The 26,327-nt window shown below is 48.9% G+C and overlaps 1 protein-coding gene and 1 long non-coding RNA gene across 2 annotated transcripts; one reads left to right on the top strand and one right to left on the bottom strand.

The window, feature by feature from the left end:
* The first annotated feature begins 3,884 nt into the window (after window positions 1-3,884).
* On the top strand, window positions 3,885-15,899 carry LOC139829195 (uncharacterized). The gene is made up of 4 exons (XR_011741546.1): window positions 3,885-4,199; window positions 9,424-9,743; window positions 10,836-10,957; window positions 15,672-15,899. It is a non-coding gene; the product is annotated as an uncharacterized lncRNA (long non-coding RNA).
* A 714-nt stretch (window positions 15,900-16,613) lies between these two features.
* Window positions 16,614-24,482, bottom strand: SLC2A10 (solute carrier family 2 member 10). The gene is made up of 5 exons (XM_065850200.2): window positions 23,877-24,482; window positions 20,256-21,632; window positions 19,124-19,246; window positions 17,599-17,734; window positions 16,614-16,983 (listed from the first exon to the last, which is right to left on the bottom strand). The coding sequence occupies exons 1-5, from the start codon at window positions 24,382-24,384 to the stop codon at window positions 16,887-16,889; spliced, it is 2,241 nt and encodes a 746-aa protein (XP_065706272.1). The 5' UTR covers window positions 24,385-24,482; the 3' UTR covers window positions 16,614-16,886.
* Between the last annotated feature and the right edge of the window lie 1,845 nt (window positions 24,483-26,327).

Genomic DNA, 26,327 nt, shown 5'->3' with positions numbered 1-26,327 from the left:
TGGGCTCTTGATGTTGACTCCTCCAAGGCATGTTTTTCTCAGTTGCTACATTATTGCCTCTGTCTTACAACAATATCAATAACATTCTCAACATGAGAAGTGGACAGATATTTCTTAGGGTTTTTATTATTATTATTAAAGAGAGAAATACAAAATAGATAACAGCGGGATAATCAATAGCCCCTGGGGTTCACTGGGATCTATCTGATAAAGAGGCTCAATCAACACCCTTTCCCTGCTCTGATAGCAATAAAGTCCTTGGAACAGAGCATTGTCACAGGATCAGTCTTCTGCTTGTAAAAGAAATGCCTTAGCAGTTAGTTCGCAGCACGATGCCACGATCTTGTTGACAGTGCTCTGTGTCATCGATGCTGCCTCTGGTGCAGCTTCTGCTCAACCACAATTTGTTGCCATTATGCTTTCATCCAAACTCTCCCTTTTATAAGATATTTTCCTTCATTTTCTTACAGGTGCTACAGTGTCTCTTGATAACAGTGTGAATTAAACCTGCACTGAGGGTGTTTAATTTTATGTGAGCATTAAAAAGGGAAAAAAAAAGTAACCAGCCACTCTGGGACCCATTGCCCACAGTGCAACGTGTCTGCTTGCTTGAGAACTCGAAATATGTCAGTGGTAGTTTGTTTCTATCAGAGTAATATGGTAGTTGTATATATGCCACTTTTCCAGGAATGTAAATGCTTCGTTAGTTCTGTCCCTGTCCTGAAAAATCTAATATGGCACAAATATAGTGCGGTAAATGGTTTCATGGAAAGCAGATGTGAGTGGAAGCCTAGACTCCTAGCAAAGCTTTAGGGGACTTCAAAGACTGAAAGAAAGAGCTGAACAAAATATTCAACTGTGCCAAATTTTCGCTGTTCTTGATGAAAGAGAAGAAGTGGGGGGGGGCGGGGGAGGAAATCTGGTTCCTTGTTTTAATTTTCTACTAGCCTAGGGCAAGACTTTTAGAAGGAATAAATTACAAGCAAACAAGGAGAGAGACTGAATGGAGCAACTGCTGAACAAAGGGCATTCTTGGAAGGGTCTGGTTTTAGAGAACCCAGAAGCTGTCTGCTCAGCTATCAGGAGCCGTCTCCCTCCCGGCTGCTCCCGGGCAGCGCCACAGCCCCCGTGAGCCGAATGCGTGCGGGGCCGTCCCTGCGCGGCGGGGGGGCGCTTGGAAACTGTCCCCTGAGCAGCGTTTGTGGGGCGGCCAAATGGAGGGTGCTTTGAAACTTTGGTGGCAGATGTGAAAGCGGTATAAATGATTGCAACCTTTACAGTTGTTTTCCATTTGCGCTGGACTTGGAAATCATGCAGAATATAGATGGTGGTATTCAAGAGACTGAAACATGCCAATTCTACAAACTAGGGTAACTCATTCCTATTGTTTTGGGTATCATGTACTACATAAGGATACAAAAAAAGGTGCATAGAACAATCAGATTTTTTTCTTTCTTCCTCGGATACTGTGTGGAATTAAAGGTTAGGACTTAACAAGAGCTGGTTGGAAAATGGAGGAGAAATATAAGAAAGCGACTAAGCTGTGTCACTTATGGCAGTTTTACAAAACGGTGTTTCATCTGCGTAAGATCTCTCTCATCTCTTCCTGACTGCCCTGTAGACTCCATCCCTGGGGAAGGTTTGGCTGGCACGGCCTCGCTGGTGGGAGCTGTGAAACTTGGACTGTCCTCTCCACCTGCGAGCACCTCTGTTGTGGGGGTAACTCACGCTGGTCAGCTCTGCTTGGCCTTGCTCCTTGTGGGACTGAGCTGATGAAGGGTCTTTATTGACATGGCCAAGGAGGTGTGATTTGAGCTGTGCTATCTGAGACAAATAGAATTCTCCACGTTTTTCCTGCTGTCTTGTGCTTCCTTCTCCAGCTCCTAAAAGGGAGCTACCTTTTAAGTAATATCAATCTACTTAGTTGCATGATTTAAAGCTTAATTCATATGTTTATTGTGACTGCACATGACAATGAGCTAATGGTTTGCAGAAATCATTCTGTAGATGGACACGTAGCTGCAAATTAGCTGTGAGACCTCAAGGCACATTTACCAAATACAATTGTGTTGCTACATCTGAAAATAATTACATTTGCTTGAGTTTGGGCCAGTCTGCCTAAAGATCCTCCACGCTGGGATGAGCTGTTGGTGACTTGGCCTGTGGTTTAGGTGTAACTATGGGGAGTTTTTAATTTTGATGGCATTTTTTTGTCGTGGTCATGTAGCACAGGAAAATAAAACAAAGAAAGGATTAAAAAAAATAAAATAGGGCAGCTGAAGTGGATGAGCAGTGATAAAGCTGAAGAAAAAGCTGGTACTTGCCAAGTGCTTAGCTGACTTACCACTCACTTTTCTGCAGTAGCCTGAATACCAGGCTGTATTCGCTTGTTGCTGCCTGCTGAAGCCTTCGACCTCAGCCTGCCCTTCTCTCCCTCAGTGCTGACAGTAAGTGAAGAAATGCTAAATTCATTCATCTGCCCGAGATCCCTTTGAAGTTCGCCACTAAAAGCTCTATTGTTTTATTAGCTGTTAATGTGACACGGGGGAATTCGGCTGCGCACAGCAGAGCTGGGGTGCGGGGGGAGCCCTTCCTGTTAATTTGTCACTCTTTAGAAGTGTGACACGCTCTGCTCTGCAAACACACTGGCACGTCGGAGTGCTTGGGGCTGAGGTTGGAGCTGCTCGGTGCAGGGAGCTCCCACCACCATCAGCAGGAGTCTTGTGGATGGCGTGGCCGAGGGATTAGGACAGGCTGAGGTCACATACCTTGATCTTCTCTGCTAGACATTATGCAGGCCGAGGTCAATGCTAAATTAAAGATTGTGGGCTTTTGCAAATAGCCAACTATGCTGGCTACATCTGGATATGAACTGTAGAGAGTTCGCTTGTCAGAGCAGGTGAAGTGGGGGCAGGTTCTCAGAGAGATGGCTGCAGATGCTCGGATCAGGGGTATGTTGCCTCTTCTCTTCCCTGGATTAAGACTGTTTGGTAATAAATGCTTAAACGCAGTTCATCCCTTTTCTGCTCTTTCTCTGACACATGGCTTGCATAGCTGTGTAGTGTTACCTGCCTCCTGGAGACTCTGCCAGCACCAGCAGTGCTCAGTGCTGGCATTGTGGGACAGGGAGAGTGGCTGGTGGCTTTTAGATTGGCACAGTGTCTGAACATCACTACAGCTTCCTAATGAAATGCAGGCACATGCTGGGAATGCTGCTAAGCTGCAAAATGAGGCTTTTCTTTCTCCACATGCACCCTGCACAGATGAACAGTCAGTGATCCACAGGTAATTGATAAAGTACTCATTGCTTTCTCCTTTTGGCTTTCAGCTCTTTGTACCTCGCCTGCCTCCCGAGATGGAGAGAGCTGCAGGAACCTGCTGGACACAGGTACACTTGGCAGCTGCAAGCTGGCTCCTGTGCATGATCTGAACGCTGGGCACAGCACGCTTACGTGTTAAGGAAATGAAGTGGATGTTGCCTCAGGCTGTTTATTGCTCGGCCCTGTTGGCAGGTACAAAAGTGTCTCCCCAGAAACCATCCATCACTGGAGCTGCTGCTCCCTGCAAGCACAATGCAGTTAATGGCAGGAGCCGTGCCCTGGTAAACACAAACAGGAAGGCAAGCGCAGCCCAGCCCCGGCTGCCTGCAGGCAGCTGCCTTGTTTGCTTTGCTTTGCTCTGATTGCTTCTCACTGACTCGGCTTGATCACTCTGTCACCAGAGCCTTTCTTTCCCTTCATTCTTTCCAGTGCCTTCTGTGGCACTAAAGCTAACTCAACAGAAATGTGAAACTTCTGTCTCATTTCTTCAGTCTGATGTGTCTTGAGAACCTTGCTGAGGTGGCTTGGTGGTTTGCATAACTGCTTGGTTACACTCAAAGTGTAGCTTCTGTGATGAAGCATGCTCATCAAGAGAAAGTTTTCCTGTGATGCAGCATGCTCATTAATGTAACGTTTTCCTGTGATGTAAACCCACTGCTGTTCGTTCCTGCAAACAGGGAGAAATGAGCCTCCCAACATTTTCCCACGGCAGAAAGCTGAGGGTCAGGAGGAGCTTGTTCGCTAACATCCATAGCACGGGAGTGTGCAATCGATTTGATCTGCTCTGCCCTCACCTCTGGGCTCGGACGCAGGCAGGCGGGGCAGAACCGGAGCAGAGGGGCCAGGAGCACGTCGGGGCGAGATCGGCATTCATTTTCGGTAGGGTCATTTGAAATTCCTGCATGTGTTCTGCATAAAACACGTCCCTTGCTGCCCAGGAGCCTTTGGGTTTGAAATGTATATCTGTGCTGAAGACTTTTTAAGGTTTATCATTACTGATCACAGTTTTGCTGAGAGGTAACCTTGCAAGGTGGTTATTATAGAACTAAACTCAATGCACAGTACACATTAAACTGCTCTTAAGTCGTTTAAAAAACAGTGGCCTTCACAGGCTTTCTCCTAATATTGCTAGTGGATTTACATTCTTAGCAAAACCTTTGCAAGCGTTTTGGTCCAGTGTAAGTACTTGTAAACAGCAAAAACTATAATAATAGTGAAATAGTTATTCAGTTCTTTATAATGCTATAGAGGTTGTTTTTTTTTTTTTTTCTTTTGTATAAAATGGTGGTACCAATTAACCGATGAAGTACGTGTGTAATTGCGTTACCAACTTTTGCATGTGGTCACAGCTACCACGTGTGCAGACTCCGGGCAGCTGGCGCAGGCAGGGAAAGCACCCAATGCGCACTTGCAGCTGCTGTGGCCCCTGCTGTAAATCCCAGCCCGCTCTGGAGCAGGTAACCTCATGCTGATGGTGAGGGAGACTCATCACTGTTGCTCATTTAGTAATTAACGGCTTCTGAGCTGCTGTGGGGCACCACACACTGTTCCAGTGCACTTCTGGGTTTGTAAAGCAAGCCTGGGATATGCTGTTTTACGCCAGGAGGAAAGTGCACCCTCTGCCCATCAAATCTGCTGTACTCTCAAACACCATTTCTTGGCCTGGTGGTTAGATGGGAGTTAGGGGTGCAGCGTGCTCCCATGATGCTCAGTTGCTGAATTAGGGAAGCTTTAGGATGACAACTTCCCCCTTGGAGGCAAGAGGTCGGAAGCTTTGGGAAGAAGTTATTCTGGGACAAGTCCCTGTGTGCAGTGTGCGGACACCATTCGGGTGGCCACACTGGGTTTCAGGGCTTCTACCAGAGCAAACGAGGGTGCTCCGTTTCCCGACCTGCTGGGGTGGCTGCTGGCCCTCAGCAGCCGCAGCTCGGCCCGGAGTGCCGCTCAGCAGCGCCTGCATTGCTTCCTCGGCAAGCGCTTTCTGGGAGTTTGGGAGAGATTTGAACCTTATCCCAAATCTCTCTGCTATAGTACTTGGAAAACACATTTAGAGGAGGCATTTACTCAAAATGCTGCTCTATAGAAATGGCTCTTTCATCATGTTCCCATTAACCTTAGAATGCTTTTAAGAACTTTCTGCTCCATGGAAATGAAACTGGGGAATATTTCCAGCTACTCAGCTTTTTATTTCAACTCATGGAAATTGATCAAACCCAAGTTATCAAACAGAGTCCAAACCTGACTGGCCTTTTGTCTTCTGGAAACGCCCTCTGCCCCATTGTTATGTCTCTGCTTTTGGAGCACTATTTCTGAAGATAAAGTAGGGGTTTTGTGAAGCTCACCAGCACTTCCAGTGCCATTGCAGTACACAGTGTCTCCCTGCTGCTTTACAAAGGTAAGCTTGTGCTTACCACATTACTTCAAAACATGATAAGACAGACATTTTTAGAAAGTGGTTTGATACTTCATGGATCCGGCTTCCAGTGGAAAATTGGTGCAAAGTCCTGGGTGATTTTTATGCCTCCAGAGCCAGGTAAATGCCACCGTAAGGTCCTGGCTTTCTCTTAGACAACAACCAGCATGTGTGCTGGGTTTTTCTCTTTCTCGCTCTCTCTGTGTTTTTTTTCTTTCCCCTCCTCTGTCTGTCTTTAATCTCGCAGCTACCATTCAGGGGTTTTGAAGTAAGTTGAAGATGGGACCAAAGGGAAGGTTGGGTGTTTTCTGTGTGTAGTTCAAGCTGTAATCGCATCAGAAAGTTCCCTGTACAGTTTCTCTGCAGACCTCGGCATCAGTCTGTGTGTTAAAGCAGAAGGTGGAGACTGGAACAGATTCCAGAGTCCCTGTTTTCTTTCAAAGAATTTGCAGCAAATCAAAGCGTAATGTTAAAAGTGGCATGTGGCTGTATGGGATATGAAGAGGCAGATCTTTGAGAGGCAAAAGCCCGATGCACAAGGCTGGTATTTACACATGCTTCTCACACTTAAGAAATGGAGATAAGGAGCAAGGAAGTTCATGTTACCCAAGTGCTGGCATCCAGCTACGCTGCCTGATGAAGGGCCCACGCTCCCTCTGTTGTCACGCGAGAGAGCAGCTCCTTGCACCTGTGCTTTGCCGTGCTGCTGGGAGCCACCTCACTCCACAGGGGACTGATGGCCAGGGCCCATGAGCAGCCTGTCAGTGTCAAGTCCCAGGGGTTTGCCAGGGGTTTATACCCACAGAATTCTTCTCTGTTTCAGTGGGAGGTTTGATAAATTTGAGTCAAGTGGAGACTCTTCCATCCTTAAGCTGCGAAGCTGTCACAGTTGCAGCCAGACGTATTTCCAGATGGGTAAAATGCCAGAGAAATGATGATGGATTTGACACATCTCACATGATGACAGCAGAGGTGCTGACTCCCCCTTTAATTCCTTCCCTTAACAGACAAGGTCTCTGAACCTGGCCCACTTCACCAACATGTACAGCATTTGTTTCTCTTTCTCTGCATGTCTGGTTGGCTTCGCCTTCCTCCTGACTCGTAACTCCCAGCTCCTTTCCTGCGGGAAAGATTCGGAAGGATAGGAAGTCATCTGTGCAAAAAGCATCCCTGGCCAAAGCAAATACAGGTCACAAGATTAGGCTTCATCAGAACTTTAAGTCTGGCCCAAGCTAAACAAATGAGCTGTCATGCTTTGGTAAAAGCTTCAGGATGAGTGAACTGGCATGACTGCAAAAACGGTAAAGCAGCTAACAGGTTTTGCAATATGGAAGCCTGAAGTTTTGTTTTTGATGCTGCATTCCTGACAGTCAAGGCTTGCACTGAACTTCAAATGCCATTAGTTTTGTGTGCTGGCCTCGCTTGCTACGACGCAAACATGCTTCCCAAAGCACAGCGATGGCAGCGAAACTGCGCTGTGGGGCTGGGCTGCCCAGAGAGCCCCTTTGGCGCAGAGGAACAACGTGGGACGGTAAGAAACACCCCGTCTCAGCTTGAACCCTGGGTTTCTTGGCTGTTGGCACTCTGAGACTGAATCTTTGAATGAATTACAGATCTGCTTTGAAAAAAATCTATGACTGTTCAAAGATCTGATTTTTTTAATGTCCAAATATTTCCATAAATGATGTACACCATAGTGTGTAGTGATCACGTAGTTGTTCACAAAAAAAGTTTAATTGAAGTAGTAAATGGGTGTAATCTCTCAAGTTTCCCTTTAAAAAGTAAGAAGGTAATTTGTACTGAGAGAAGAGCAGTGGTGGGGATAGCAGCAATAGGGCTGCCACTGTGCTGGGAGTATTGATGCTGTGAACCACACAGAGCTGCAGAGATCTGCAGCACTCTGGTGTGCTCAGTAATTACTGGTCATAATGGTTATAAGGAGAGGGAAAAAAAATGGCATTAAAATTCTTTATGGAACAAAAGCCTGGCTTTTAATATTGTTTTAATGTACTTCACAAAGCTTTAGTTTAGAGCTAAGGCCAGCCTCTTCTAAGTGTGCAAGGGTTGAGACAATTTAAAAACCAAAATATTTCTCCCAGCAGAGACCTTGCAGCTTATCAAGTAACTGCAGGCTGTATTTTGGCCATTTTTAACTGGGCATTAAAAGTCTCTTTGACACTTGCTTTATTCCCCTACAATAGACCCTAACAGCCCCTCCGAGGCCTTCTTCAGCCTGACGTGTAAAATGTAATGGGGATTGGTTTAAAGAGTGGAATTTGACCTGAGAGAGATGTGAGTATTAGGGGACTACTTAGTCCTCAGTAGCACTTGGGGGCTTTTTATTTTGTGGGGCACTTTATTACTCATTAGTGCTTGGGGATGCTGTGCTGTACTCGTTAGCGTGCTGTCAGACGACTTTCTCTGTTTAAGCACTGCTGTGTTGTGGCAAAGCACATTAGACTCTTCCTCCTACTCTTCATCTTCCTGCCCATGGAAGGAGCAGTCGGGTCTGGGGCTGCTCAGGAAGATCAGGGTGTCCCCAAGGGTGTTTGTCAGTAGAAAAGGGCTGGGGAGTCCTGTTGGCCACAAACATGACACCCACGAGTGTGGGGGAGCCTCTTGTGTTAACACGACCATAAATATATGGACAAGAGACCAAAGCACACTCACAGGAAAGCTGTTCATGCTGGTGAGTCTTGCATAATTCCAGTTCAAAGATACTTATCAACGCAAGCAAGAGAGGAACTCATTTCAGCCTTGTCCTTCTGCTTCTCCTCACTTTTGCAGGAAAACCAGGAGCCAAGAGCAAGGTGGCCACCCAAGCCAAGCTCCTCTGCTACCAAGAGCCTCCAGCCCTACAGCAGGCACCCCAAAAGCAGGAGGGATGCTGTGAGACTGGCAGGCTCTCTGCTACTTTCTGTTTCTGTGAAACTGGAGAATCTTGCCCTGCCCTGTGCTGCCGTCTGCTTGCTTTACGGTGTTGGCTGGTGGTGGAGATGTGGTTGTTCATCTTGCATGACCTCAGCCATCCTTCCAGGCAGGGCCACATGGTGAAGGGAATGAGATGGACTCAGGGATGGTGCCAGTCTTTCACACTTTTCCCTTTAGCTTAAATTATTCCCAGACGTGTAAACTCAGCAAACAAGGATGAAGTTTTCTCCACAAGGCAAGGTTTACTCCAGGCCTGGAACAGTGCCTGAGCTTCCCAGCGGTCAGGAAAAAGCTTGCAGGGAGCAGATGAGTGATTCCTTTTGTATTTTCCATCCATCAGGAAAAGCTGCATCTGAAAAAATAATAGCTGAACTGGAAAATAAAATTAGACAAGTCTGAACAAATATGGAAACCATCCCTGACCTGGTATTGGAAAAGAGTCTCAAATGCTAGAAAGGAGAGAAGCAGTGAGAGGGAATGGATGAGTTTTGGCCTCTGTTGGGTATATGGAAGGAATTATTTCATTCTCTATTTGTTCTGTACATGGCGCTCTGTGTGGTTAACCCTCTGTCTTTGTCATAAATATATGTAACAGAAACAAGTTTTTTCAGAGGTCCCAACCAAACCATCTGTGTTGCATCTGTGGCTTTGAATATGTAAATATTGTTATTAGTAGTAGCAAAAGCAATCGTAATAGCAGCAGGAATAGAAACACTATTACTAGTTGCAGGACTGACGTTTTTATTTGTATTGCTGCAGGAGGTCGCAACGTGCACTGGGACTCAGCTGTGAGTTTGAGCGAGGAGAAAAGGGTGGTTGTCACCCCCAGGAGCAGTCGGTGAGTGCAGGTACTGCCGTGGGTGTGGAGCTGGGATTGCTGCGGTGGGACCGTGCTGCCCAGCACAACGATTTCCTCAGGCCCTTGCAGAGGACCTTTCCAAGGGGAAACATCTCCTGGCAGCTGCCAGCTCCTTGCAGCTCCTGGCATCGCAACAGGGAGAAAATTATTCCCAGTGGGGTGACCTCAGTTCAGTGGCTCAGAAGTACCTGGAGACAACTGGAAAAACTCCCCAGAAAAGGTAATGATGCAATTCTTCCTTATCCAGACGCTGAATTTGTCCCAATAGGCCCAGGGACAGAGCAGTGTTTTCTGCATTGCCCAGTACTGCACCTGAGGTCTCACTCCCAGCCCATCCCAAAGTATCTTGTCTCCATGCAGCCTTTTCTAGGGGAATGACCTGTCAGGGCAACTCATTGTGCCAGCCATCAGCGTCCTGGTATTTGGGGGACCTAACTTTTCTGTCCCTGCTTTACTCCTATGATTAAAAGTGACAGCAACTCTCCTTCTGCTACTTCATTAAGCAGAGGGAAGACCTCGGGGCTGGGAGAGCAGAGGCCAGAAGCAGTCGCAAGAAGACCAGGTAGAGCAGGAAGAAACACAGAATCATTTTGGTTGGAAAAGACCTTTAAGATCATCAAGTCCACCTGCTAACCTAACACAGCCAAGTCCACCCCTAAGCCATGTCCCCGAGAAGCTCATCTACGTGTCTCTTAAACCCCTACGGGGATGGTGACTCCACCACTTCGCTGGGCAGCCTGTTCTGATGCTTGACAATCCTTTCAGTGAATAAATTCTTCGTAATATCCAATCTAAACCTCCCAGGTCAGACACCAAATGTGGGGATCTGGAGGTGCCCATGCTGGAAGGAGTACTTCAGAGAGGACAGGAGAGATGCAGCGAAAGGAAAATCTCCACCACACAATGGTGTTTGGTCTGATCCACGCGATGTCTAGAGACACACAGGCTAGCAAAAACACATCTCAACACGTCCTCCTCACTCCAGGTTCTCTCCGGGTCGAGATGGTATTTTTGTTCCTATATGAGGAATGTTTTTTGTTTGGCTTTGGTTGTTTTGCTGGATCTGTACTGCATTAAATAGCCCATCTTCTGGTTTGTATTTTTTCCAGTTATCGTATTTCGTGTATCCTGTCTTCTTTCATCCAGCCCTATATCCCCCCGAGCAGAGACTAAGTAGGATCAGCCCTTGAGCTTGCTGCCTTCACGTACACAGGGACAATTTGGACCCCCTGTCCCCACGCTTCACTGCTGAGTTGTGGGAGCATTTGCAGCAGGGACTGACGCTTCCTTCTGTTTTCTGTCTGTCACCTAGATCATGTTACCATGGCTGGAGCTTGACGACTCATTGATGGTACATGGTGCCCCTCAAACTTCACACCACCTATGTAGAAGTTGGTTTCTGAAGCCAGTCTGGACAAGCAACAACAAGCCAAGGTTTGTACTTTTTCCTTACATCATTCAGATTTGGCTACAGCTCACTACAGGAACACATGTAAGCGTTGAGGGGTGCTTGTTGGTGTTTTTTAAAAGTCTGCTCTTTGACAGTGCTCCATAACTTCACTTACCAATTCCTGCAATCTGGTGCTATGGCAGTGTGGGTGCCCCTGACCCTGCCACCTCCCAACCTGTCCCAGTGAGTGTCTGCACACCCTGGGAGATAAAAATGTCTCTCTCTTGGAAATCTACGTAATTGAGTTGCGCATTGCCCCACTTGCTAGATCGCAGTTTTCATGCCAGTGCCAAAGTCCTCCCTGCGCACAAAGGAGGAAATTCAAGCTTCGAACCTCTCTAGGATTAGCATTTTGATGCATCCCAGGTGCCTTCAGGTCTGGTAACTGCTCAAAAATGTTGTTCTTCCTCTGTTGACAAGGCCTGAAGAGCAGGTTTCCATTGAGCAGGCTGATTTACATGGTCTCCAGCCCCAACCCCTGTTGCACGATTTCGTGCAAGTCACCAAAAGCAACGGTCTTCACACCCACCGTGTGGCTCTGGCTGCGTGTGGCCAAGGAAGGAGGCACAGCCCAGAACAGCTCTGTTCAGCCCCGTGCAAGCCACCCTGTCCTGCCTATGCCCCTCTTACCCACAACCACCTCCCCTGGGACAGTGGGCTTTGCAGTGTCCTCGCGCCCAGCCCAGATCCTCCTGAAGACGCTTCCCTTCCATTTTCCCAGAGGTGCTCTGCTAACCCTGCTCACTTAGAGGAGCAAGCGGTGCCTGTGGGTGGGCTGGGGCTGGCGGAGCTCTCCCAACCGGCAGTGATTATCCAGCAGCAACTCAAGGAGGGGCAGGGAAGCCACTGCCTAATCCATCCCCAGGCTGGGGGCTCCGCGCACACAACGCGCAGCTCTGCGGCGCAGCCCTCGGAGAGCTCACGGCACAGGCATCTGTCACCGAAACCTGTCCGCTTGAAAGGCTGTCTGCACAACTGAGGGAAAAAAGACAGGCATGACAGCACAATTAGTGAGAGCAAATGAAAGGCTGTTTGAAGAGGAGGAGGGAGGAAAGGGGAGAGCTGCATAAATCCCTGGTGGGGTTTTGGGCTTGACATCAAAACCCCTTAACAGTGTATTACTTCAGCCCCCAATGTGGACAGATGTTGAGCTGTGGCTCAAAGGAAGTCAGAAATCCTTCCTTAGAAAAAAAATTGGCTAGGAAACTAAAGAAAATATTGTGAAAGAAAAGGAAATAAAAGCCCACTAAAGAAGATTTATCACTGCCTCAAGCATTTCTGTATCCTCTAGTCTTATGAGGTCTCAGCCTCAGGGGAGAGAAAAAGAGAAACAGCCTGTTGCTATGTTAATGGCTCACAAATTTGGAGCAGGGACACGATGGTCCAGTTAGATGATGATGGAGGGAGCGAGTTCATCTGGCCAAGGGCTCCTCCAATCCATGCTAACCCCTGATGGCGTTCAGAGCCCTCTGGCACCAGCCTGCAGCTTTCCCTGTCACATCCATCTCAGCTGCCCTTTTTGTCCACTCACTTTTGCAAGGTTCTTCTGGAGCCCTTTGTCAATGGTAAAACATCTTCTTTCCCAAAAGAGCTTAGCATCATCCACAAACCTGGACATTTTTCCCTTCCCAATGCCACAAATGAAGGTGTTGAATAAAACCAGATCTAGTAGAGATTCTTGGGCAACCCCATTGCTGAGTTCCACTTGTCCTCAAAAACTGTTAAACCCTGTTCTTTGCTCCCTACAAGACAGGACTATCTTTTAACTAGGTTTCAATCCATAAAAGGACCTTTGGTTCAACCCCATGGCAATGTAAATTTTTAAAAATCATTTTGCCAAAATCATTTTGAAAATGTCCATCTGTTCTGCCTATTGGGTTCTCCCTATCCGTGTGCATGCTGACCCTCTCCTAGACCCCTGCACACTGGCAAGGTGGGCTCTCTCCATCGGCGGCTGAGCCTGCCGTCTCTTTCCCACCTCCCTGTCTGGGTGCTCGCTGCTGGTGCAGACCCCCCAGCCCCGCTGGCACGGAGCTGACGCTGTCCTCTAGCTCCCACCTCCCCTTCTGGAGTTTGTTCTGTAGGCGGCAGCTACTTTAGCAGTCTGCCGGTCTTCTGGAAGAGCAGCTGCTTATAAAGTCACATTGATCTGATTCCTCTAACTTACGAGCTACAGACGGGGTGTGAAGATCTCCCCAATACCTGCAGTAATGAAGATAAATACAGAGTCATGCCTTACCCTCCCCGGTACCCTGTAGCACCTTTGTATTGAGAAATGGCTACCTAGCCAGCTTTTTAATTCTGGTATATTTAAGGAAACTTTGGGGGAAAAAAAAAATCTTTGCAAGGAATCTTTCAAATAAACCTTCGTGCTCTTTTCTACCTCTTTTAATTTTCTGTCTGCACGTTACTCGCTAAGTTTTATGGGTTTTCCTTTTCTCCTCATGTGGGAAACCTTTCTACTTTTAAAGTGCTGACCTTCTCCCTGTGATACCTCCTTAAGTTTAGCAGTGAGTCAGGCAGGGTGTTTTTTAGGACCTCTTAGTTCTTTTTTGGGTTGTGGCACATGTTTTACTTGGGCTTTAATAGAGCATTTTTTAATCACCTCCAGACTGCTTGCAGGCTCCTTTCTTTGTCTGTTCCTTTTCATTTTGTTGTTATTGACTAATCACCTTATTTTTTCATAGTTCCCTTTCTTGAAATTGCAGAGCCACACGCTGGATTTATTTGGTGTGCTCTCTCCCCCTACACATTAAATTGGCTGTTTTGTGGTCACTAACGGCTCTCCCACCAACACCTTGTGAAGCAGGTCCTGTGCGCCACTCCCCACCCAACCCAGAGCAGCCGCCCCCCTCACTGCTTCCAGTGCTGTCTGGTCCAGGACACTCATTATTCTCCCCAAATTCTTTTCTTCCCTCTCCCTGGTGGCTCACCGCACTGACTAGCTTCCCTCATCTCATTTTATATTTGCTGACAATTACCTTTATTGTGATGGGGTCAGGCAACACAGTCCCGGCTCCGTTCTTCCTCTTGGAATCTGGAATCTCCCATCCAAGAAATCTCTACTGGTACTGGGGTTGTCATACGGAGAGATCAGAAAGTCCGGTGTTATCTTACTTTTTTTTAAGCTTCTGGTATAGGGACAGCACCTCTAAGTTTTGCCCTAGTTTGGTTGTTTCTGTGGGTCTGTTAGTTCTCTACACAATCAAACTCACCTTATTTATTGCAGCTGTGCCATTTATTTCCCTGCTGCTCCTTCATTGTGTACTGGCCACATCCTCCTCACAAGCGGCGCAGGTCTGAATTTCTATACCCTCTGACTTTCCTTCAGCTTCTAACTTGAACAATTCTCTACAGCCTTTTTTGGTTCCACCAGCCCAGCTCTGCTGCTGTGGAGGTGCAGGACCCTGTGATATCAGCTGGCAGGTTCAGAGGGGTGTCCCCAGCAGGAAGCCCTTCCCTGGTGCATACACCCCCTCATCGCAAGGGCTGCAAGAGTGGAGATGGGACTCTGCTCCGCAGCACCCCCAGCCTCTTCCAGCACCTCCTCTTGTTCCCTTGCACTCTGTGCAAGCCCAGGCACCCACACACGCCACACTCAGTGTGATGAACTGCACAGCCCCTCGCAAATTCCCCCTGCTTCATGGGCTGAAGCTGTTTGGTTTGGAAAGTTGCATCATGCTTTCCTGAAGAGAACAAGAAAGATAGCCCACTTACCTGGGCTTGTTAAGCCCCTTACCACAAGCTAACAGCTTTCTGTTTTGTCACCCACAGACCCTGGCCTTGTCAGTGGCCCTGCTCACTGCCCCCAGAGCTAACTTGCCCCCACCAACCCAACCAGCCCTCTTTGCTGCCACAGCAGCCAGTCCCTGACCCGCACCCATCCAGCCTCTCATGAGGCATGAGGGTCCCCATTCCTTCCCCTTGTCCCCCAGAGCAGCCTCAGCCGCCTGTTCACCCCTATGCGTGGGTGCCCCTAAATTCCCATTCCTGTTTGCCCCCTTTCTGGGGTCCACCAGGGCCGGGGGCACAGCACTGGGGGGTGCCTCTGGCTCAGACGCTGCTTCCGAGGGGTGAGGTGGGCTGAGATTTGGTCACGAGGGCGTGCGTGTCTGTCCGTCTGTGTCCTCCCGGTGACACGCGGCTGCCAGGGTGCACTGGCAACAGCCACGCAGCCGGGGCCGGAGCCGAGCTCCCCGCCCCGGGCCGGGGAAGGGCCGATGTCGCGGAGCCGGGGTGTCCCCTCGCGGCGGAGCCGCCGCGCTGCATCCTCGGCCCGCCCCGATCCCGGGGGCCGGATCCCCCAGCGGCGCTGGGGCAGGCGGTAAATGGTCACAGCCCGGCGAGAAAAACTGCTCTTGGGCTCTGCGGCCCCTTCGCGGTACACCCTCCAACCATATATGTGTATATATATGTGTGTGTGTGTGTATACGCACACGTGTACTTATATATATACACACACAGCGGTGCATGCAAGCATCCTGTTGTCCCCATTCCTCGTGGTCGGGGATCCCCTGGTGAACACACGATCCTGTTCCTCATAGTCATAGTCTGTAGCCATAGGGTGGATGGTGACTTTAACTCCTAAGACAGCACTAGTAGTTTTTTATGCCCAGAAAATGAGAGTTACCCCGATACACCTTGGTATTCACAGGGGTTTTTCTGGTAGGAAGAAAACAGCTGTTTTTTGCTTTGCAGGTGTGCTTGTGTGCCTTGAGGTGACAGTGTCAGCAGAGCATGAGTGCCAAATTCCAGCTGCAGCAGAGGTGGAACAGGGAGGCTGAGGTAGGTGAGGAAGGTCATGGGTGACCCCTACTCCTCAGTAGGAGGAGAAAAGCACTTTCATGGCAGACACCTGACACCTGTGGGCTGAATTACATTTTCCCGTTTTTCTTGCTTCTCTTTGACATAGAGTTTGAGTGATGTGGCCCCATCTTTTGTGTTTGTCCCTATGGTGCCAACCAGGTGGTTCAGTGTAGCAGTCACTGGTCACCAAGGAGCTGCATTTCCAGTGGAAAACCCCAAGCTTTGGGGCTTAGCTCCTTCAGAGGTTCAAAAGAGGCAAGGCTGGCTGTTCAGCAGGACACCAGCTCCTCCGCTCTCTCACAAGGTTTAGGGGGTGAGTGTGGTGTTTGTCAGGTGGGTTTTTACAACTCGTATGTGTCAGCAGGAGGGGTGAATTAATCAAAGAATGTACAATTGTAAGAGGTGGAAAACACGTAGAAGGTACCAGAATATAGCATGCATTTTTGTACGTGCAGACCCTGTTCATGCGTGCAAAGCAGCCCTGGTGTACAAAAGAAGGCAGCCAAACGTGCACATGAGACGTAGTTCTACGCGTGTTTAGCATGGGCCTTGGGTGAGGCAGGTGAGATACCGGGTCTTGACACTGAGAAATAGCAGCCTGTGAGCCAGCACTCCTCCTGCCTCCTCTGACACAGGGTGTTTATCTGCATCAGCTTCCATCTCAGACTTCAGGCTCCTACGTAGACACTACAAAGGGTGGCAATATTAACATATGTCGCTGAGTGCTTGACACATTTCTCCTGTACTACTGTCCCCTCTGTAAAGCATCAAGTATTTCAAAGAACTAGGAAACCATACACTTTGCTGATAAATGAAGTGCACAGATGGAAAGCATTGTCAGCAAAAGTTGTGCTTTAATTCCTCTGCACAAAACCATTAATCTCTTTAAAGGATAGGAGATACAAACCGTGAAAAATATCAAAGGACGTGTTCCCTGCCTGGGACCTATAATCCTCCGAGGACCCAAATGAAAGCTATTGGTGTGTCCCACGATCAAAGGCACTGTGGTGAGAACAGTCTCTGAACAGGGGGCACCAATTAAAGGCCACAGAAAGGCACTGTTCTGACGGCACCGCCTGCTCCTCTTCTCAGGGCACGTCACTGGCTTCATGTGCTGCCTGTGCGCCCCACTCTCTGGTACTGGGTATGCGTGCAGCTCACTCCTCTTCCACGTCTCTGCTTAAACGTGTTTCTTTCCCATACCCTGCTGGGCAATCGTGAAGGTCAGGTGCCGCAGGGGTCTACAGCCGCTGCCCTTCCCGGCCGCCCCCCATGGGCTGTGTGCTCTGGTGATTGTGCGGCCGCACAACCTCTCTCTGCTCCAGCAATGCTTGCCCTGCCACCTCCTCCACAATCGGAACTGGACAAACCTCCTGATCTTCCCCAGCCCAGCCAGAATTACAGGCCTTGCATGGAAATTACCAGGTGAGAGCCCATGGCCTGTGTTACTCCAGGAGATGTTTCTGCCCCAGAGGAGAAGGATCAGCCCAGGATTACTCTAAGGACCTCATGCCTGCTCCATGCTCTTGTCCTGCTCTCCTCTTCTCAACCACGAGCCCTGTTTTTCAGCTTCTTTCTTTGCAAATGTCACTCGTGCCCTCCAGCAGCACATCCGCAAGGCTCAGTGCGGTGACCAGCTGATGAACCACGCTGCAGCTCTCACACCCCATCCCATAGCCCTGCTGCAAGCTTGAGATTTTCTCACCAACACTGACCAGACTTTGCAACGGCCCTGAGCTGCCCCGTGTCACAGACCTCGGGGACTGCTGGTGGGAAGCACCCAAAGCCAGCACTCACGCTGGTACAACAGCATACGCACCTTTTCCTGGAGAACTGCTGGTCTATCTCCTCTAAGGATTGTCCTTTTGTTTCTGGCACAAAAATGTAAACGAATATAACAGCCAACACTCCCATCAGTCCATAGAGAAGAAACATCCAAGAGAGACCAATGGTATCTGCGGAGAGATTCAAGTACGTGAAGGGTCTGTTGGAGGCAGGTTACATCATGGGTTACAAAGGCAGTTGGTTGCTTACTGCAAGGTGGTCACTGGTGCCTGCCTGGGGCATTTGAGTTCAAGAAGCAGCCCTAAAAATGGCAGGGCAGCTCCTTATCTGCAAGGCCTGGACCAGGAATCCACAAGGGAAGAAGGATCACAGTATCACAGTATCACAGTATGTTTGGGATTGGAAGGGACCTCAAAAGATCATCTAGTCCAATCCCCCTGCTGGAGCAGGAACGCCTAGGTGAGGTCGCACAGGAATGTGTCCAGGCGGGCTTTGAATGTCTCCAGGGAAGGAGACTCCACAACCTCCCTGGGTAGCCTGTTCCAGTGCTCTGTTACCCTCACTGAGAAGAAGTTCTTTCTCAAATTTAAGTGGAACCTCTTGTGTTCCAGCTTGATCCCATTGCCCCTTGTCCTATCATTGTTTGCCACTGAGAAGAGCCTGACTCCATCCTCATGGCACTCACCCTTTATATATTTATAAACATTAATAAGGTCACCCCTCAGTCTCCTCTTCTCCAAACTAAAGAGCCCCAGCTCCCTCAGCCTTTCTTCATAAGGGAGATGCTCCACTCCCTTAATCATCTTTGTTGCCCTACGCTGGACCCTCTCCAGCAGTTCCCTGTCCTTCTTGAACTGAGGGGCCCAGAACTGGACACAATATTCCAGATGGGGTCTCACCAGGGCGGAGTAGAGGGGAAGGAGGACCTCTCTCGATCTACTGACCACCCCCCTTGTAATACACCCAAGGATGCCATTAGCCTTCCTGGCCACAAGGGCACAGTGCTGGCTCATGGTCATCCTGTTGTCCACCAGGACCCCCAGGTCCCTTTCCCCTACACTGCTCTCTAATAGGTCATGCCCCAACCTATACTGGAACTTGGGATTGTTCCTGCCCAGATGCAGGACTGTACACTTTCCCTTGTTAAATTCCATCAGATGGTTCACACCAGGCTTTGCCAGAAGCACCACGGAGGGCAGGAGAAGGCAGCTGAGCTCCAGGGCCCTGCGGGACCTGCTGAGAGCCTCAGCCCAGAGCCCTGCTAGAAATAAATGTCCTAAAGCTCCTGGTGTGCAAGCTGCCAGCCCCATGGTTTCCTGATACTGCAGTGCTACAGTACAGCCCAGTGGGCAACGGATCATTTTTACAAAACAGGTGCTGGAGGGGCCCAGACCAGTGTTGCTGGTGCCTACTTTTCTGTTTTCAGAGGCACCAAGGTCACACCTATTCTGGTGTAAAGTCCCCAGGGTTCAAAATGTCACCTTGTCTCCAAAGTGCTTGTGGTGGCCACATTCTCTAACCAGCTGTGGGAGATGGAGGGATGGGGGATGGCCACTTACCAAGGAGGTCCAGGAAGGAGAGGCTGATCAGTAAATTAGCAGCCCAGTTAAAGCTGTTACAGAAGGCAAAGGCTCTTCCTCTGATCCCAGCAGGATAGATCTCACTGAGGACCAGCCAGGTCACTGCATGGATTAGAGAGATCAGAAAGACAGTTGTAGGAGTTCAGCAATGCATTTGAGAAATGGGCATGGAAGATTTCAGCAGGGGTTTTAAACTCCGGCTTCACCCAGCACCCACTGCTGATGGTGTCAAACATTCATCCATCTCAGAGCCGGATCACAGCAGCACACTTCAAAATTACAATGTTCAGTACTCCACAGAGGAATAAAATACCAGTGAACAAGCCCAGGGAGCCAAGGAGAAAGCAGGGGAGTTGGTCATTCCATTCACAGGAGATGGAAAAGATCTGGCACATCTGCTACCAGGACACGCTCTTTGCAAAGAAATGAGAAAGGGATAGGATTAGGGAGACGATGCTGTGTTTGGGCTAAAGCAATATGTATCTTAAAGCCATCTTTCCTATCCCAGCGTTATTTTACTTGAAGTAATTTACAGGGTCACTGTCAAACCCATCATACTTGCTTTGCACTTCTGTTTTCCTGAAGTTAGGTGGAGTTTTCTCCCATCAAAGCATTTAAAGCAATAAATGCCAGAGAACAGCAGAGCTCACATGGAAGCACAAACTAATCTCTATTATCATCTGATGAATAAATAACAATTTCAGAAAAAGACCAGCTGATATTGAGAAACTTCAAAGGAGGTTCCACTTCTGCCTCATCTTTCTTCATCACACAGCAGAAGCCCCTCAGTCCGTCAGCCCTCTATTTTCGTCCTTACAGGGGTGCTATGAAGATTAGGTAGAGCTTCTGTGATGCTCCGATTTTGCAATGAGTGTGACATAAAAGAAAAACACTACAAGGTTAATGATAGCATGGAAGAGGAATTATTCTAATGCTGTACCAGTTTTACAGCTGACAGAGCTGCAATGCTAAAAAACAATTCGGTGGGCTGAAAATGATATACTTTCAGTTTGCAGACACTGAGCTGTTTGGTAAAGCAGATACATGATGAGCATTTCAAGCAGGCTAGTTTTATTCTCTTAGTGCAAGGGTATATAAACACCATACTTACTTGGTCCAAATCCAATTGAGAAGGCACTCACGAAAGTCATCATGCTCAGCAGCGTAATCCAATTTAAAACTGTATGTCCTGTCCAGGGAGCACCACTGAAAGGAGGGCTAGTGCTTCTCACTGTCTCTTTTTTGGACTGACCTACCAAGTCTCTTTTCTGAGCGAGAGAAGAATCAGAAACAATCTCTCTGCTTTGACTACTGGCAAGAACTTTTGTAAGGCTCCTCATGGCAACAAAACCAGGGCCTGCCTGACTTTTTACAGCATCTAATGCTGGTGGGATGGGTGACACAACAGGCTGGGAGGATAGGGGTGTCAGGGGGTGCTGGGTGAGGCTGTGGGATGCATTGGGGATCGTGGCTGCCTTGCAGTCCCTGGCCATGGCCAGCGGAGCAATGCGGCTGGTGAGGCCAATGGTGGTGACGGAGATGGCCATCACCACACAGCCAGCCATGAGGAGCACCCTCCTGCCAGCCTTGTCTGCAAAGGCCATCGCGACAAGTGTGGCCACCACCTTTATTGCCCCCAGCCCAACAGAGGCCAGGATTGCTGAAGAGTTGCTCTGGAACCCCACTGAGTGGAAGATTTTGGAAGCATAGCCCAACACGTTGGGCTGCCCAGTGAACTGCTGGAAGAGCACCAGTCCCAGGCCCACCAGAGTCCGCCTTCTCATGCTGTCTTTGGTCCTGAAAAGGTCAAGAAATGAGTAATGCTTCTCCTTATAGGGCTCCTGCTTTGCTGTCTCTCTGTCCTCAGTGTTCTGCAGTTGAATGAGGCCCTTCTGGCAGTCAGAGTCCCATGAGCCTAATTTAACAGGGTTCACAGGGAGAAAGAGGATGCTGAGGAACTGCATGGCCGCTGGCGCAATGGCCAGTCCAAACATGTACCTCCATCCCTCGTCGGCGTCCGCAAAGGTGTAATTCAGCGCGTAGGACAGGAGGATGCCTACAGTGATGCCCACTTCATAGAGAGACACCAGCAACCCTCGCCGATGAGCAGCCACCATTTCCGAGACATAGATGCAGCAGGCCATGGATGAGACAGAGATGGCAAAGCCCACGGTCATGCGCCCAATGACCAGCCCAATAAATGACCTTGCCAACATGAGAATAAGGCTGCCAACCAACAGGACCAAGTTGCTGACCAGTATTGCTCTCCTCCGTCCATAGAGGTCAATGAGGATCCCCCCAACCAGAGAGGCAAGGAGAGCTCCGATAAGGAGGGCGCTCACGAGAATTTCTTGCTTGAAGCAGCTGAGGTGAAAGTCTATCTGTAACTGCAGCAGTGCACCAGAGATAATCCCTAGCTCGTATCCAAATATCAGCCCACCTAGGAGAGAGACCGTTGCAGACAAGAGGAGGACCAGCAACGCACGACCTGCAAAACAAGCAAGTAATGCTAGGTTCAAGCTTCTGACACTAGCAGGCAATCTATCAGCATGCACAAGCTGGAAAAAGCTCTCTCAGGATACCCAAAGTTTTCCATCTATAAAGCTGTGATGCTGTATTTCCCCATAGGTCCCTAGGTCATGTGTAGAGAGGCACATGCAGATAGTCACACAACCCACCAGGCCTGCACACGCTTCCACTAGCAGCAGGGGCATTCATTTGCGGTGCAGAACTGTGAAAATAGGACTTTGTTTAAAAAGTTAAAACTTGTACTTCAGTGATTAAATGCAACAGTGATTTGTACTGCCTGGAGTTGTACAGGGGATCCTCTGTGGTCTCTTCTCAATTCAAATTACAAAACCTGTTCTGGGCAGCAAGTGCAGCTTCTGCTTTCTGCATCTGCATTGTTCGGCATTATCATCTTCACGTTTCAGTGCATGTGGCATCCATCAACTCTCACTGCAGGCTTTGCATTCCCATTCCCTACCTTGTTGTTAAACTTCTGCAAGCAGTATTTGTATTTCTCCTCGTTAATTCGGCGCTCTCGGTATGACTTTGTAGGGGTGGCCTTGATTTCTTCATGTCTCCTTCTATGCCACACAGTGCCCAGGATCCCTGAGCCAGGCACAACCTTCTCAGGCTGCTTTACAACTACAGGACAAACTTCACCATGAGCTGAAAACCTCACTGTTGCCTGCCCCAAATACAAGAAGGAATTCTTTGACCTTGCCCTTCCCACACAGCTGAGCACACAAGTTTAGTAAGTATGTAAGTTTAGTTAAAATAAGAAAAAAACAATAGCAAAAGCAAACCAAACCCAAATCAAGCAACCCACCCAAACAACCCTAAAAACAAATGAACAAAAAAAAGGTGCTTGCTGTACGTGCTTCTTGCCCTGGGGAGAGGATGAAAGTGTGACCATATGTGAAACTTCAGTCACATTACAGCAGGGGGAACTGCACAGGGCATGAGAGTCGGTGCTGATGCAAGGAGCTCTGGGGAGCAGCAGTGACAGTGACCAGTTACAACTTTGAAGGCACAGGTAAAGTGCATTGGTTTAGAGGTCTGTGCTTGTTTCTCACATTGGCTTTGTTTAACTAGAAATACTCATGGTTTCAGTAGACTATATGTGGAAAGAATGTGGACACAATCACCAGACCATGGAAAACTTTCCTCACCCTGCCTATGGGCTTTTTTCCCCTCACAAGTTGTCTTTAATGGGAAGTGTCTCTATTCAGCCCTTAATCATAGCTAGAAATAAAGGTTACTTCTCGGTGATGGCTATATTTATATTTATTCTGTAACCTCTGTGTTTCATTTGTGTTACTTAGCCATCCCAGTTACACGCCAGTCCCTCCCACCATGCTCTGTGGCTACCTGCACTGCTTTTATCACTTCTTGTACATGTTATGCAAATAATTAGAGAAAATATTTGCTCACTGAGAACAAAAGGCTTTGTATAAAGTGGGCATGACATTAGTTGCAAGCCACAAACTCAATTAGACACAGCCAACTGTGCTGTGAATACCACAGCTGATTCCATCAGATTTTGCTGTATTTCTTGTTAACTCGATGAGATGTAATAGTTTATGAACTTTGATTGAAATCCAGCTTTGTGTATAGTCTGTTCTGATTTAGTTGGGGAACCTGAAGGCTCTTCAGATCCCTACATGAATACAGAAAGTCTGGTGAGTCTCGCAAGGAACTGTGCCAGGCGATTCCCTGCCTAGGGCAAAACCCGGTCTGCGTGCCAGCACTAAGCAGTGACCAGTGCTGCTGACCTGGCCGAGACTGGGCTGACTCTTGGACTGCTGAAGTCCCCGCTTGCCTACACCCACGCCCACAGGCACTGCACAGGCACTGCACAGGCACTGCACGGGCACTGCTGCCTGCGGCAACGCTGTCGGTGCCCCCTCTGCTCCCCGGGGCTCTGCTCCCCGAAGCAGCCCCTTCCCCGGCTGTGCTCCTGGGACGGCCCCAGGGGCCCTGCCGCCGGAAATTACTTCTCTCTGTTTGCTATGTTTGCTGCTGGGAGTGCTAAAAAAAAAACAGAAAGGGGGCTGGTGAGGGTGGAGAGTTGCAGTCTCAGCCTTTAGGAAAAGTTAAAAACTTTTTTTTGGAAACTTTTTCCTGGGGCAGGACGCGCCCCCTCCTAACCCGGCTGTCCCGTCCCGAAAGGGGGTCGCTGCCCCCCTTCCGCCATCCCCGCCCCCCCCGCCCGGCCAGCACTCACCCATGTTGGGGCTGACCCCCGGCGCTCCGCGGCGGCGGGCGCAGGTCCGGGCGGAGCGGGGTCCGGCGGCGGGAGCGGGGCCGCGCAGCGCCACGTCGCTCTCGCCCTGCCTCCCGGCCGGGCAGCCTGGGGCTTGTAGTCGCCCTGCCCGCCCGTCCGGGAGCCGGGGGTGTCCCGGCAGAGTCGCCCTCGCCGGGCCGTGCTGCTCGGGCGGGCACCGCCCCGGGGAGCTGATGCAAAGGGCCTGGAAGACGGAGCGGAAGACCCGGGTGATGAGTGAGTCTGGCTCCGCCGCGCCGTAACCCGGGGCTGGGCGTGTGAACGCTCCGTGCAGTCCGGGTTTGGCCGCGCAGAGTGGCTGGGGACATTTTAGCAGGGGTATGTTCCTAATTGGTCTGGAAACGAGGACATGGCAGGATATGGCTTTAGTTGCTGGAATGACAGCTCTGTCCCCAGTCTCCAGCTCAGGGAAGGAATCTCTGCTCGCAGACTGCAGACCCTCTCCCATGCAGAGCTTCACTCCTCTACAGGAGAAACCTCCTAGAAAGCCCCCAAGAGACTGTCAGTTTATTATAGTTTAGGTAGCTCGGCTGGAAAGCCAAGGAAGCCAGCTAGGAAAGCAGTGACCATTTCAGAGCTGAAAAAAAAAAAAAAAAAGAAAAGGCAGCCTGAGTTTGCACCCAACTTTCTCTTGCGTGGAAAAGAAAGGATCAGTCTCTCGAGCTTATCTCCTCCCCCCAGCACAGTGCGCCGCTAGGCAAAGCATTTCAGTATTCAGCTTCCCTTGCAATTAACATTCTTTTTCTGCTCAGTGGAACAGAACCCTTCCTGCTGCCTTCTGCACAAAAGACACTGGGACTTGCACTTGGATGCAAGATATGTTTCCGAGTTTGAGACTAAACTCATGTATCTCAAAGTCCAGTTTGTAAAACAAAGATTTTACAGAGCTTGATATGCCTAGAAGTGCTTTCAAAACTCTTTAACACAATGCAAACATTCTCCCTCAGTTCTGTTCATGCAAACTGCAGTTACTGGGTGGGTTGCAGTGTGGTGAAGTACATGCGACGTTCAGAAGTTTGCTGTATCACAGCTGGTATGCAGACAGGCGTAGGGAAGATGTGCTGCAACAGGTCTGGGGTTGAGCTTGCACGGCCTTCCCAGGGCCATGCAACAGGCTCTGCCACAGAAGGGCAGGTGCAAATGACCATAAACCTGCATTGTGAGCTGGTGCAAGACTGCAGGTAATGTTATATCAATACAAGCTCCAGCCCAGTGCCCTGTGGAGCCCGTGCCAGTAAAACATTTTGCTGCAGTACAGGACCAGGTTGGGGAAGGTGTGCATCAGTGACCGTCGTGCCTGTGGTGCAGGCACACCCCTCTGACACAGGCAAAAGTAAACAGGTTGGATGAAGAATGAGGAACACTTGATATTTCTCTGAAAGAGCTTTTTCAGTCATTAATTCAATGGGACATTGAAATATTTAAAGAATCATTATTCTTCTATGCAGGGGAATATCCATCACATCTCTGCTCTGAAGAGAAGTGGTGTCAACTCTTTTTTTTGATGGAACTCATAGTCTTAGGATGCTTGAGATGGACAATACCGGATCATGCATATAATTTCAACCTTAGTCTGTTGGATACCTGGCTTGCAACACAGGCAGCAGTTGATAAAAGGTTTTGCTTTTGTTTCTTCTCAAAAGCATAGTGAATATTAAAAGTGTTTCAAGTCATCTGCTTGGTTTATAGATTAAATTAATGCTTCCTATTCATGTGCCCTAATTTCAGTGGAAATACAGTATTTGAAAATAACGTTTCTAAACCCTTGTGTCTGATAGCAACACAGCTGTACAGGGATCACACACTCAAGGAAGAACAGCTTCACACACAAACACCAGCCAACAGAAACTGATGGTGTTCATGGAAGGAGCTTTTCAATATGATTTGTAATTAATGTTTAAGTAGTTTAAACAGCTCCAGAATCACAACTGGCTCTCATGACACTCACAGGGAGAAGATGTGACCCACGCGTGGTTCCCCACCACCCCAGCCGCAGAGCCAGAGGGGACCGACCATCCTTGGCAGCTGCTGGGCAAATCCACTCCCGTTTACGTGATCTGCAGTTTGCCTGAGCAATTCCTGCCTTCTCAAGTGATTTTAGAGGGAGAAGGAAGAAATTTTATTTTTCTCCATAGTCACTCAGCATTCATTTATCTGCCATCCTGACATTTTCTGGAGGTTTCCCGTTCTCTGGCAGGGCAATAAACATTATTAGCACAGACAGCGAGGAGGTGAGGTCCTGGGGAGTATAGGCAGAGCTTTATGGTATGTTTACGAAAGGTGGCCAAAAAAATTACATCAGTACACATAGAAATGCAGCTGCTTGTGTCTGGAGGTTATGGTCCTCTGAAAAAAATGCAAAAGCCTGCTGTGATGCACAGCAGAGATAAT

Source organism: Patagioenas fasciata, chromosome 16 (assembly GCF_037038585.1).
Source record: "Patagioenas fasciata isolate bPatFas1 chromosome 16, bPatFas1.hap1, whole genome shotgun sequence".
Classification (NCBI taxonomy): Eukaryota; Metazoa; Chordata; class Aves; order Columbiformes; family Columbidae; genus Patagioenas; species Patagioenas fasciata.
This window is presented reverse-complemented; position numbering and strand designations above follow the sequence as displayed.

Bases quoted from the DNA above. Each gene is read 5' to 3' on its own strand.
- SLC2A10 (XM_065850200.2), bottom strand. From the start codon at position 24,384: ATGGGAGAGGGTCTGCAGTCTGCGAGCAGAGATTCCTTCCCTGAGCTG. The intron at 19,247-20,255 runs GTAAGTATGGTG...TAATCCATGCAG, and splicing joins CTCAATTGGATTTGGACCAA to TGACCTGGCTGGTCCTCAGT. The intron at 16,984-17,598 runs GTGCGTATGCTG...ATTGCCCAGCAG, and splicing joins CAGCAGTTCTCCAGGAAAAG to GGTATGGGAAAGAAACACGT.